The sequence below is a fragment of the Tetranychus urticae genome, chromosome 1 (genome assembly GCF_039701765.1).
Source record: "Tetranychus urticae isolate SD_2017Ah chromosome 1, NJAU_TeUrti_SD_1.0, whole genome shotgun sequence".
NCBI classification, from domain to species: domain Eukaryota; kingdom Metazoa; phylum Arthropoda; class Arachnida; order Trombidiformes; family Tetranychidae; genus Tetranychus; species Tetranychus urticae.
The window spans coordinates 10,876,630-10,891,501 of NC_142958.1; the positions used below are offsets into that span (position 1 = coordinate 10,876,630).

The window sequence follows — 14,872 nt, forward strand, 5'->3', positions numbered from 1 at the left end:
AAGAAGCTGAGATAAACCGTTTTTATTTTCTGGTTAAAGATGAGTTAAAAGGTTAAGTTTGAACCCAGATTCATTGCTACAGTTTTGTCGGGGTTTGCTTTGTCTGCAGCTAACAAAAAAGGGAATGGAAGTTTCGATAATTGCATCAACTTCTGTGCTGCAAATCAAACAAAAAAGAGTCAGTTTCATTCAGTTTGCCCTCTACAAATACAAATACTGTATAGATTACTAGTTTCAAATACAAGTGACCAAAAAGGTACCCAAATAATGTAATAATATCTTTGTTTTCATCCTAATGAGCTCAATTAAACAAACATAAAACCTAAATTTACAGGAAATTACTTTTAAAAGAGACAGCTGTTGACAGAGACACTGTCTCTTTCATTCGTTCACTCCATTCCACACAAATTAATCTGTTGTTAGTTTTTAAATTTTTTATTGAATCAATACTTTCTCGTGACTGCTTTTTTGAAAACTCATTGTTCCTTGAGACTAATGGTAAACTCGTTACGTCAGGTGGTGATCGGTAAAACTCTCGACGAGAAGAAGTGGTTTGGTCTTTTCCCAGCTGAGCCTGCAAGTTGGTTGAATAATTACAGAATCTTGAACACTCTATTCAAGTCACTGTTTTGAGCAATATTGTTTATATATTGACGGAGGATCTCGAATTCATTCAATTCAATTACGAAACTCAATGCTTCAATAAGAGTGATCCATTTATCTACGAAAAATGGGATTTCAGTGATTTAATCTTGACTTCTTATGAAACAAACGACAATAAAGTTATTTTATTCAACAAATTGACAGGAAAAGTTTATGTTTTCTGCATTAATCAGAAGAAATGGATTGAGTTTATGAATGTAAACTTTTGTTTCGACTCTTCCAATACTTCTGCCGATAAGTTGATTGCTTTCACTTCACCGTTTTCACTGATGAAAGTTGTCAGACCTTTGCATAAACGCATCTGACGCAACTTTGTGCTTCATGCCTATCATGTAGTTTTACATTAGATTTAGATGATAATGTCATTAATTAAAATATTAATTAGAAGCTTTAATGATGATCGACGTGCATCATCGCATACAATTATAGCGATTCTAACTCTTTCTTCTTGGTCTAAAAGGCAAAGATGAGAGTAAACTAAAAGTACGTTTCTTTGGTTCTTTGCTGTTTATAACCAGTCCAGTTCAGCAGCAATATTTCTTGATTTCTTCATTTATATTTCTAAAATGCATTCAAAGCAAATAACTATAGCAAGGCAACTCGTTTAATTGTTGCAATCACTTTGTTTCCATCATCATGAGTCATGAATGTTAATCTTGTTTCTGATAGCTCAAAGATCCCTGTTAAAAAGTTGATTACCTTCACTTCAGTCCTTTTACCGATGAAAAATATAAAACCGTTAAATAAGCAAGCTTTTATCAAGCTGCACATTTGCCAGTACCATGTGAGAATTCCATAAATGATTTAGATACCGAATGCTGGTAATGCTGGACTGGCTGAAAAGTGTAAAATTGAAGAGCAACTGACTGAAAGCTAGCTCTTAGCGAAGTTGGCTCGCTAGCTATCGCTAAGCTACTAATATCGACAACTAGAAACATCCTTAAAAAAACAATGCTTGTTTAGTTTTGAAAAAGTTAGTTGCAAAAATTTCAATGCTAGACCAAAGCTATTAATAGCTAAGCAGCTAGCTAACTTTAAGCTACTTCAGCCAACTTATCTACTGGCTATAGCCAATCATGCTGGCATCTGGCTGGCTAGCTACCTTGATTTTCGCTGGCTTTGGTATCTAAAATGAATAGATTGTTTAAGAGTTTTCAAATATTCATTTCGATATTATTGTTAATCAATAAATAAAATTAAAATCTGTTACTTCTTTGTTTGTTTAACTGAACTCTTTCATTCTAAAAATCTTATCTGTAACAAAAAAGCCAACTCACTATAAATATCTGATTTTTGGACAGTCACGGGCTCTGCTTCAACTCACACCATGCCATGGCACACCGAAGCTGCAAATAGTAAAAACAGAAAATAAAATATGCATCATTTACCTGCATATGGATAAAGATGGAGATGGAGTCAAACTTTGCTCGAGAATAGCGTAAAAAAATTATTTTGATGAGTCCCGTTAACTGAGCCCTTATGTAATTGCTAATTGTTAATTCGAAAAAAAATTAAAATCAATTTTTATTTTAAAGTTTGGATAAAAATTCAAAAAACGCAGACTTGAAACAAACCAATCATCGTAAGGATTGTTTTGATTTTTAGACTCCTGTTGCTTCATTCGGATTTAGTCTCACAATTCATTGATTTCATATGTCTAGTTGAACCTCTTTAGTTTGAATTTTTACGGTATTATATTGTGATTTTTTGCTGGCCATATTCGTCATGGATAAAGAAGATGGAAATGATGAGAAATTGAAAATTATAAATAGAAAAAGAAAGTATAATGTTTCTAAAAAGTTCATTTGTTCATCTGTGCCTTATTTTGAGAAAATGTTTTGTTGTGATTTGTTGGAATCTAAAAGAAGCAAAGTGGAACTAGATTTTGATGAACATGTTTTCGATGCTATCCTCGATTGGATTCATTCTGATTCATTCTTTATCCAAATGGAATATGTAATCAGTTTTTATGAAGCAGCTGATTACTTGATGATAAATGAGCGCTTATTGGAACCGTGTCTTACTTACTTCCACGAAAATTTCACCATTGATCACCTCACAGTTGTGCTACCTCAAGTTACCAAAGTGTCTAAAATCTTAACTTCTGGATCTCTTAACAACATAATTTGTCGCTATTTCTTGCTGATCGCCAACACGGATATTTTCTTGGATTATCCCGTTGAGGTAGTTGAAGCAATTCTAAAATTAGATTTAATGGTTCACTCTGAATATCAAATTTTGGAATCAATCATGAAATGGGTGAATGAATATGTCAAATCTCGAAAAGAACTACTTCCACAACTATTGGAATGTGTTCGTTGGTCTTTCATGGATCCTGATGATATTTGTAAGGTAAAGGCTAATGAATTAATAAAGGGGTTACCGAATTTCGATGTAATTATTTCATCTAGTGTTGAATGGGGATTCAATCGCAGCAAACAAAACTTCTTTGTTTCTATTCATCAAAGAGATTCATCAACACTAAGAATAAAAGCGTTTGATGATGACTTTTTTTGTTTCACGATTGGTGATTTTACTCAAGATGATTCTATGTCACTTAAATTTATTCATGGAGAACACATTTCAGATATTTTATTTGATTCTGGAACAAAAGGGGTTAGAATTGATTGGTTTAAGAAGACATTTCGATGGCTTGACTTCAAAGTTATGGGTAAAACGTACTACAGTAACTTAATTAAATTCCTTGTAGAGTTTTCAGATGATCTCAGGTATGTAAGTTAATTAGTCACAGTTTTAGTCTTTTGGTTTTAGTAACATTCTTCTTGTTATTCTGTTTTGATTCTTAAATAGGTAATTTCATCCAGATGCATAAATGCTTCTGCGGTATCTTGTTCAAACTTATCTCATAGGCTTTTCATTCTTGGCTTTTTTAATTCAATGTTTCGACTCTTGAAGCATGCTTCTGTTTTTGACACTCAAGCTAAGCCTGATTAAAAAGTGATTTTCATTTCATTAACAATTTCTCGATGACAGACTGCTATTCAAAATAATTATAGCAGCTTTTACGGTTAGATCTAATTTATGAGAAAATCTTTCAAGTATCGAAAGTATGAAATTTGATTGAATTCTTTGTTCTAATTTTATCTTTCTCATTCTTCAGTGGTTATTCCTGCTGTTTAGACGACAAAGATGTGGAAATTTCTTTTCCGCTTGCCGACGAAGAAAATCTACTTCTAGAATCTAATGGTAAATTCATTACAATTGGTAAAACTAAAGACGAAAAGAAGTGGTTTGGTCTTTTTCCAGTTAGTGCTCCAAGTTGGTTCAATTATTTTGCAGATCACAAACATTCATTCCATGCCACTGTTTTGAGTAACACTGTTTACATACTGACAAAGGATCTCGAATTTATTCAATTTGATCAAAAAACTAAATGTTTCGACAAGAGTGAACCATTCAAAGACGAAAAATGGGATTTCAATGATTTAATCTTGACTTCTCAACAAACAAACGATGACAAAGTTATTTTGGTCAACAAGAGATCTGGAAAAGTGCATATTTTTTGTCTCGATGAGGATGAATGGATTGAAAAATATTGTATCATGAATGTAAAATTTTGTTCCAACAGTTTTGGTTCTTCTATTGCTAAGTTGATTGCTTTCACTCCTACATTTTTGCCAATGAAAGCTATTAAACCTTTATATGAGCATAGCGCTGATTGACTCTGAGCAACCATATGTACTTTACTATTGCAACTATGTACCATAGCTAAAGGGTTCGATTTGTGAATGCCACCATTCTCATTAAAATGTATTTATACATTTTGTCAGTCATAAAAGATAGCTGATATCCACGATTACGGAATCTACACCGATCTAACTCTTCCATTTCAACTGATCTCAGCTTTAATACATAAGAACCTTACAAAATAAATTTTCATATTTAAATTCTATTTAATCGTTAAAATGCAATTTTTCAATGGATTAATTACTCACAATGGCAAATATCATGTTTTAGTTTTTTTCGTTGCCCAAAATATTTTAAAAAGTGTAACTATTATATATTTTAATAGTCAAATGGTGCCTGTGAGTCTAGTCTTACTGTCGCAATTCAATTTTGAATAATTAGTCCTAAACATTAGGAGTCATACCTTATTTGAACCAGATAACTATTGAAATGTGTATTCTTACTACAACTGTTAAATACAAACTCACTGAATAACATCAATGACTCACAAGAGATCGGTTTGAACTGGTAATCGAGTTTTCTAATGAAATAAATAATTTTAGTTAGCCTATTAGAAAGTGAAAATCCTTGGTGCCCATTTCTGCAAATTTATAAAATAATTCATAAAATATATTTAAATTTTGTTATTATCAAAAAGCTCCAGCATAATGGATAGAGAAATGCCTTGGTTCGCTATCTCAAGTGTTAATAAATTGTTAATAAATTTTGTTAATCAAAAGCGGGCACCTAGTATTTTCCACTTTTTATGTACTCCTGATGGGCTCAACTGATCAGACAATTGAAACGAATCCAAACTTGCTAAAAAGTAATGAAAGTTTCTGTTCTCTGGAAATTTTGTAACTGTAAAAAACAGAAAACATTTAAAATGTTCGTTACTTTCAATAAGCACCGCCTTATATAAAATGCAATCGGGATAATACAAAAGAGAAGTTGGTTTAAGTGAACTTAACACCCAAATTAATCTCCACTTGTGACATCCTTTTTATTTGACAATTGTTAGTAAAATTAAATTTGCTTAAACTTGAAATTTTCTTGAATTAAATTAAAGTTATTAAAAAGTGTTAGATTTACAATATTTGTGATTTTTCTCTGATTTGCATCATCATGGAGAAAATTGTTAATAATGATGAAAAAGTATTGATTATAAATCGGAAAAGAAAATATTTTATTTCTAAAAATAAACTTTCATCAGTGCCTTACTTTGAAAAAATGTTTGCAAGTGATTGTTTGGAATCAAAAGAAAACAAAGTTAAACTGGATTTTGATGAACGCGTGTTCAATGCTATCTTCGATTGGATACGTTCTGGATCGTTCTTTATCCAAATGGAATATGTAATCAGTTTTTATGAAGCAGCAGATTACTTGATGATAAATGAACGCTCATTAGAACCATGTCTTTCCTACTTCCACGAAAATTTCACCATTAAACATCTTCCATTTGTTCTACAACAAGTCACTAAAGTGTCTAAATTTTTGACTTCTGGAGCTATTAACATCATTTGTCGCCATTTTTTGATGATCGCCAATACGGATATCTTTTTGGATTATCCCGTTGAGGTAGTTGAAGCAATTTTAAAATTAGATTTGATGGTTCACTCTGAATATCAAATTTTTGAATCAATCATGAAATGGGTCAATGAAAATGTAAAGTCTCGAAAAGATTCACTTCCACAGCTATTAAACTGTGTTCGTTGGCATTTTATGAATCCTGATGATATTTCTAGGATAAAGAATAATAGTTTAATCAGAGCGATAACAAATTTCGATGAAATTATATCATCTAATGGTGCAACTAGATTCAATAGAAGTGATCAAAGCTTTTTCATCACTATCCATCAAAAAGCTGATGCAACTTTGCAAATAAAAGTATTTGATGCTGATTTCTTCAGTTTGGCGAATGGCGATTTCATTCAAGATGATTCTATGTCCCTTGAATTTGTTCATGGAGAACACATTTCAGATATTCTATTTGATTCCGGAACAAAAGGAGTTCGAATTGATTGGATTAAAAAGACATTTCGATGGCTTGACTTTAAAGTTAAGGGTAAAACTTACTACAGCAACTTAATTAAATTCATTGTAGAGTTTTCAGATGATCTCAGGTATGTTGAGCTATTCAATCTTATATTTTTCTTTTTAGCTAATTTACATTCTTTTGTTATGCTTACGATTTTCGAAATTTTCTTATCGTGTTTGCATGAGTGTTTTTTATTTTATATCTTTCAATGTAAAATATTCGTATTATTACTTTATTTATAGAGAAATTGATTGTTATTTGGAAGACAAAGATGCAAAGCTTCCTGATTTCATTCCCTCTGAAGAGAAGCTGCTCGTTGAATCTAATGGTAAATTCATTTTGATTGGTAAAACTGAAGGTGAAAAAGAGTGGTTCGTGTTGGTTTGAGGCAAAAATTTATTGAACATAAAGAAAGGTTTACAAGTTAACTTCTCTGGGTCTACATCACAACTGTTGTTGGTTTAAGGTTAACTCTTATTTTTAAGAGGAGATTCAAATTTACTTTTTCAACTGTCATCTTCATCACAAAGACATTTGTAAGATGACCTTTAGGTTATTGAAGTAAAAACTGGTTTAGTGAAAGGATAAGTTAAGGAGAAAGTATTGAGAAGAAAAATGAAGTAATTATGTTTGAGCTTTTTAAAGCTAAGTTGGACATTTGTGAAGCACACTGCGAAGGGTTGAGTCAATTATTTTATTCTGAAGATGATCAGAGTTTAAGACAATTAGTAAAATGAGTCGGATTTGAATAACACATGAAAATCATTAATTAATAGTAGAATCAAGGAAATATCATGTTTGGGTTAAATTTTAAGGCATCATTAAGTTTAATTAAATGAAACTTACATCATTCGAAAGAGCTTGAAAAGGGCTTTCGAATGATGTACTGAGTTAATGATAAAAACATTAATTGTCTTTGAAATAAGATGAACCTTTGAAATATTCAATATTATTGAATAGACATGAGAGTTAAATTATGTCGATTTGTAGCTCGACACTGGATAAAGTTACAGACATGAAAAATATATTAATTAAAAGTATTTTAGATGCTCTTTCTAATAATATGTTAATTGTCTTTGTCGGTTGTTTAATTCTGTAAAAATAGTGGGGTGGCCAGGATGACTTTCACCATTATATTCCCTATGTAAATGCATAGAGTTTTGACGCCGGGCAAGTTAATGTTTTAAGAGATCGAGTCAGGTTACAGTAATCAATTATATATCATTAAATAGATCTCAAAGAGACGAAGCTAATGATATATAAATCAATGTTGAAAATTATTTGGTTGATGAATAGATGATGCTCAAGTTTGAGTCCAAAAAGTGAAAAAATTTAAAAATTTAAGGTTAAATGAAATTAATGATAAATATGCTTCTAAGAGTGAATCTGTTGTAGTCATGAAGTCTGATTACAACCAACACCTTCCCTTGCTTCACACATGTCCTTACAAAAAATAGGTAATGAGTAAATAAATGAAATGATAAAAATGAGATACAAGATCGGTAAATGTATTGTTAATTGTAATTACTGCTTTTCGGTTAAGTTAAATCAAAAATTATGTTAATATTAAAGTTAAGTAATGAACATTAAGAACTCAGAATGTTTGTTTGGTTATGGTTTTGTGCATCAAATAAAAGTAAGAAAATCATTGAATGAATTTTAGTTTCAAGAAATGTTTAGTAATTGTTTGCAGTGATTAAAGGATGGAGAGCAAAGTGATTTGGTTAACATGTCGGCAGGTTGATCTTTTGTTGAAATGAAATAAATCTTAATAAAACCCTGTTCTTGGTAATCGCGAATAGCATGAAAACGAATGTCGATATGTTTGGTTCGTTGATGAAATACATTATTTCGGGTTAACAATATTGCTCCCTGATTGTCATTCATAATTTTTATTGGCAATTCAATGTTGATCGAAAGATCTTTGAACAATTGAATGTACCAAAGTACATCTTTCATACATTCAGCAATGGAAACATATTCAGCTTCGGTTGTTGATTGAGCTACACTTCTTTGTAGTCTTGAACACCAAGAAATCGGTGATTTACCTAAGGTAACAACAAAGCCTGATGTTGATTTTCTGGTAACAACATCAGCAGCATAATCAGCATCGGCATAACCGATCAAATCAAAATTATCAGGTGAATAACAATAACTAATACCAACATTAACAGTACCTTTCAAATATCTGAATACTCTTTTAATTGCTTTCCAATGCTCTTCATTATGTTTAACATTAAATTGAGAGGCTTTATTTATTTGAAATGTGATATCAGGACGACTGATAATAGGCAAATAGAGCAAAGCTCCAACAGCTTCTTGATATGGAATTTTGGGATCTGATTCAGTTTCAGAGGGCAGTAATTTAATGTTCGTGTCACCTGGAGTAGAGACTGGTTTACAGTCAAACATGTTAAATCTTTTCAGTAACTCTTTGATGTAATAGGATTGTTTGATTGAAATTTTAGATCGATCAGGAGACTGAACTATCTCCATTCCAACAAATGTTTCGGGTGAATGTATTTTAATTTCAAACTCTGTTTTCAATGCATTTGAAAAATTAAGTAATTCGGATTCAGAGGTACTCGAAATGAGACCATCATCAACATAAATAACTACAATAATTAAGTTGTTTCCATCGGATTTTGAGTAAACACAATTGTCAGCAATACTTTGTTTAAATGATAACTTCAATAAAAATTCACTAATTCTAGCATTCCATTGACGAGGAGCTTGTTTGAGACCATAAAGGCCACGTTTTAATTTAAGTATTTTATTAGGATTAGATTCGAAACCAGGAGGATGGTTCATGTAAATATCTTCTTCAAGTTTACCGTAAAGAAAAGCTGTCTTAACATCAAATTGAACAAGAAACATTTTAAATTGACAGGTAATGGCGAGGATGGCTCGAATGGAATCATATCGAGCAACAGGACTAAAAGTCTCAAAATAATCAATTCCTGATTTCTGAGCATAACCACGAGCAACTAATCTTTTAATTCGGAAGACCCAACGACAATCAATTGGACTTTTATCTTCAGGTAAGTCAACAAGTTCAAAGACATTATTTTGTTTCAATGAATTTAACTCTTCTAACATTGCCTTATACCACTGATTTCGGTTAACACTATTCATCGCTTCATTGTAGGTATTTGGTTCATCATTTTTGTGAACAATTTCATGTGCAATTTGAGCAACATTTTCTTTCTCAATTTCATTGTTATCATTCTCTTTTTCAACTGTTTCATTATTTTTCTCATTTTCATTTGTTTCAATTTCTTTATTGTATCTGACAATTTCTTCGAAGTCATTAGTTTGTTCATCCATTACTTGGTCAATAGCTTCTTGAGCATCACACTGATTATCTAAAAATTTAGCGTCTCTAATTACTGTAACGAAATTTCTTGTTGGATCAAAAACCTTGAAGTTACTTGTGGTATCGGTGTAACCAACAAATATATACTTTTTAGATTTTGGATCCCATTTCTTGCAAAATGAAGCATTAAGCTTACCATAAACTACACAACCAAAAACATGTAAATGATTGTAGGTAGGTTTCTTTTTGTACCAAAGCTCGAAAGAAGAAACATTATTTAATTTCTTATTGGGAACAATATTTAAGATGTAAGCAGCTGTGTGCATTGATTCAGGCCATAAAAATTTAGGAAGATTTGCTCCTAATAACATTGTTCTTGCTGCTTCAGTAATTGTTCTGTTTTCTCGCTCTATTAGGCCGTTTTGTTGTGGACAGTAAGGTGCTGACAGTTCGTGTTTGATTGATTTTGAATTGAGTAAATCTTTTACTCTTGAATCAATAAATTCACCACCATTATCACTTCTCATTATTTTAACTCGATTACCCGTACATTTTTCAGCAAACCTTATGTATGTTTCTAATGAAGAAAATGTACCAGACTTTTGTTTAAGAAAAAATAGACTTCGGAATGATGAACATTCATCTTTAATAACTAAGGCGAATCTCGAGCCTGACAATGATTCGACTTCCATTGGACGTTGCAAGTCACAATGGAATGACTCACCAACAGTAAAATCTCTTTTCGGTTTAGATTGGAAAGGTTTCCTTGCAAATTTACCTTTCAAACAACTTTCACATGTAAACTCATTTACATTAACATCACCTTTTATTGGTGGTAAAATTTTATTTCGCGACATTTCAATTATTTTGTGAACATTGATGTGAGCTAATCTTTCATGCCAATCCATTAATGAGAAACTGTTAGTTAACATTATAAAATTATTTTCATTTCTCACTGTTCTCATTCTCATCCACATTGAGTTACCAACTGTTTCAATTTTAGTAATTATTTTTTCTGTTTCAGGATCATATATTTCTGAACTAAATCGCGAGGATATCAATTTATAATTCTTTTGCATTGTTTGAACCCAAGAAAATAGGTTGAATCGACCAAAATTTGGTACGAATAAAACATCAGTCAATTTACCCCGAATCCATTTTTCACCATTGAAGCTATCAACTAAAACATCACCTTTAGCAATTGCTTGAACCTTACTTCCATTACCAATCGTAAGTTCAATTGGTTCCTTTAAATCAGACAAACTAATAAAGTTATTAATATTTCCTGTGATGTGAAAAGACGCTCCTGTATCCATTAACCATTCTAATTCATTGTAAGCATTGAAGTTGTGACAGTAAGCAAAATTAAAGTTTTCAGAGTTATTTTGAGAGGTATTGTTAATTGGAGCGTTTTCATTATTTCTGTTTGAATCAGACTCTGAATTAGAGTTAAAATTATTTTGTTGATTAGGTTGAATGTTGTTAGCAAAATTATTGTTTCTGTTTGAACCTCTGTAATTTTGATTGGTATTTCTTTCTCTGTTTGAGTAATTATTACGATTGTAGCTATTGCTGCTTGAGAACCGATTATTACTGCTGTTGTTATTATTATTGAAGTTACTGTTATTGTTTGAATTAGTATTATTGTTATTACCATGATTGTTATTGAAATTTTTATTGTAATTGTTGTTGTTGTTAAATCTGTTCGAGTATCGAAAATTGTTTCTGTTACTGTAGTTATTATAATTTGAACCATTTCTTTGAAAATTATTATTGTTGTAGTTAGTCTTATGACCATAATTGTTTCTGTAATTTGCTGACTTCCGACAATACTTAGCAATATGACCTTTGCCACCACATTCATTACAAATTTTAATTCTAGGTCTTGAATTCACAGCATTAGCTTTTACCATTAAAGCTTCACCAGATTTAGTTTTATTATTGATTCGTTTTTCAACCAAAAGCAAATTTTGTTTCATTACAGATAACTTGATTTGTGCACCTTCAATTATCTTACATTCAACACTTTCTTTGAAAACTTCATATTCAGAAGGTAAATCATCAAGAACTTTTAATATCAATTCATTTTCATCTATTTTCACTCCTACCGCGAACAGTTGCTGAGTAATTGTTTCAAGCTGATTAAAGTAACTAAGAACAGTATGTGATGAGGTAAATTTCAATTCGGATAATTTTCTTTTGTGATGCCAAACATTCTGAGTTGCTCGTTGTTCTTTATAATCTAAAATATTTGAGTACATTTGGGCTGATGTCTTACAAGCAGTAATTAAATTAACAATACTTACAGGTATTGACGAAGTAATGATGGTTGCAATGATGGCATCTTTTCTCTTCCATTGATCAATTTGTTTCGCTCGAGTAGCGTATTCCCTTGTTTCGACTTCACCTTCTTCAAGTGGTAATGGCTCTGGACACGGCTCCTTGCCCAACAAAATATCCAATCCTCCTTTGGATGCAGCAATTCTTTCAACATTAATCTTCCATAGTGGGTAGTTGAGTTCGTCAAGTTTGACAATATTAAATTCACGTTCAGTCATTTTGTTGAGATGACAATTTTTATTGTAACGGTAAAACACACAATTGAATAATTTAAATTCAATATAAATAATCAAGAAAATTTAAGTGCTGAGCACAAAGATGAAGCTTTAAAGATGAACAAAATTTAGAGATTAAAATATTTGGTTAAACACAATAAGCAAAGCTTAACACAGCAACAAAAAAGTTTAACAAAAAACGAGCTGGGCCCATAACCTGTTGGTTTGAGGCAAAAATTTATTGAACATAAAGAAAGGTTTACAAGTTAACTTCTCTGGGTCTACATCACAACTGTTGTTGGTTTAAGGTTAACTCTTATTTTTAAGAGGAGATTCAAATTTACTTTTTCAACTGTCATCTTCATCACAAAGACATTTGTAAGATGACCTTTAGGTTATTGAAGTAAAAACTGGTTTAGTGAAAGGATAAGTTAAGGAGAAAGTATTGAGAAGAAAAATGAAGTAATTATGTTTGAGCTTTTTAAAGCTAAGTTGGACATTTGTGAAGCACACTGCGAAGGGTTGAGTCAATTATTTTATTCTGAAGATGATCAGAGTTTAAGACAATTAGTAAAATGAGTCGGATTTGAATAACACATGAAAATCATTAATTAATAGTAGAATCAAGGAAATATCATGTTTGGGTTAAATTTTAAGGCATCATTAAGTTTAATTAAATGAAACTTACATCATTCGAAAGAGCTTGAAAAGGGCTTTCGAATGATGTACTGAGTTAATGATAAAAACATTAATTGTCTTTGAAATAAGATGAACCTTTGAAATATTCAATATTATTGAATAGACATGAGAGTTAAATTATGTCGATTTGTAGCTCGACACTGGATAAAGTTACAGACATGAAAAATATATTAATTAAAAGTATTTTAGATGCTCTTTCTAATAATATGTTAATTGTCTTTGTCGGTTGTTTAATTCTGTAAAAATAGTGGGGTGGCCAGGATGACTTTCACCATTATATTCCCTATGTAAATGCATAGAGTTTTGACGCCGGGCAAGTTAATGTTTTAAGAGATCGAGTCAGGTTACAGTAATCAATTATATATCATTAAATAGATCTCAAAGAGACGAAGCTAATGATATATAAATCAATGTTGAAAATTATTTGGTTGATGAATAGATGATGCTCAAGTTTGAGTCCAAAAAGTGAAAAAATTTAAAAATTTAAGGTTAAATGAAATTAATGATAAATATGCTTCTAAGAGTGAATCTGTTGTAGTCATGAAGTCTGATTACAACCAACAGTTCGGCCTTTTCCCGGTTAAGGATCTTAGCTGGTTCAATAATTATAAAGCTCACAAACATTCTTTCCATGCCACTGTTTTGGAAAATTCTATTTATATATTGACTAAAGATTTGGAATTTATTCAGTTTGATTATGAAACTAAATGCTTCGAAGTGAATGATGAATTGAAAGAGGAAAAATTCAACTTCAATGATTTAATATTAACGTCTCATGAAAAAAATGCTGAAGTAATTTTGGCCAACAAAGCATCTGGAAAAGTTTATGTTTTCTGTTCAGATGAAGAAAAGTGGATAGAGAAATTCAGAATAATGAATATCAACTTATCTACCGACAGCTCCAGCTCTTATTATAATAAGTTAGTTGCTTTTACATCCACTTTTTTACCAATGCAATGCATAGAGCCTTTATACTATGAGAATAGCGAAGATTCAATTTTAACTACCGAATGAACTCACAATCACTGAACATACGCTGAACATTCGATGCTTGGTTACATCATTTTTCAAAATAGTGAATAAATGTTTAGTTTACAAAAAATTTACTATCCAAATTATACTGACATTTGTCTCATTCAATGTAACCCTTTCATTCGGTCAAAAACGCATAACAGTAAACTATAAAAATACATCGCTTTGGTTCTTTACAGTTCAACAAGAGCAGTTCAGAAGCAATATCTCTTGATTTCTCGTAAACTTCTCAAGTGCACTGACCAGAATAAAAGTAGCCTGGATAGTCTAATAATAGTTAGTGTGCTGTGGGTTCATGATCTTGCCCATGATTGTTCTTAACTTGATATGAAGCTTCTTATGACAACGGAATGTGATTCAAAAATTGTCATTGACAAAGATACACAATATGAACAACATTTAATGTATACTGACAAGTTTCAGTGAGTTTCATGTTCCTAAAATCTACCATTAATCTTACTTATTCATTATGTATTTTGATTTTTTGATTAATGGATTATCATAACTATCGTAAAACTTAATAAGTTTTTAATAACAAAAATTATTTTGTCAGTTCAAACATACATTAAATTTAAAGCCTGCAAAAATGACAAAAAGAGCCCAGATAATGATGTAATAATATCCCAGTTTACATCATCATAAGATCAGCTTAACAAACTTAAACTTGAGAAGTTAAAATAAACGGTTTTCAATTCAACTTTTCTGGTTAAAGATTTAGAGATAAGATAAGGGTTAAGTTTGAACCCAAATTCATTTTTAATGAACAGTTTTGTCGGCGCTTGCTTTGTCTGCAACTACTTCTAACAATAACAAGCAAGGGATTTAAGTTTAGTTGATTGCATTAATTCAAGATATTGATGAAATTTTGTCTTCTTCTATTAA

The 14,872-nt window shown here is 31.1% G+C and overlaps 2 protein-coding genes across 2 annotated transcripts; both read left to right on the forward strand.

The window, feature by feature from the left end:
• The first annotated feature begins 2,334 nt into the window (after positions 1-2,334).
• Positions 2,335-4,531, forward strand: LOC112538714 (uncharacterized). Its single transcript, XM_025160581.2, has 2 exons — positions 2,335-3,392; positions 3,785-4,531. The coding sequence occupies exons 1-2, from the start codon at positions 2,389-2,391 to the stop codon at positions 4,344-4,346; spliced, it is 1,566 nt and encodes a 521-aa protein (XP_025016349.2). The 5' UTR covers positions 2,335-2,388; the 3' UTR covers positions 4,347-4,531.
• Positions 4,532-5,580: 1,049 nt separating this feature from the next.
• On the forward strand, positions 5,581-6,775 carry LOC107361020 (kelch-like protein 18). Its single transcript, XM_015927737.3, has 2 exons — positions 5,581-6,473; positions 6,631-6,775. The coding sequence occupies exons 1-2, from the start codon at positions 5,581-5,583 to the stop codon at positions 6,773-6,775; spliced, it is 1,038 nt and encodes a 345-aa protein (XP_015783223.2).
• The last annotated feature ends 8,097 nt before the right edge of the window (positions 6,776-14,872 follow it).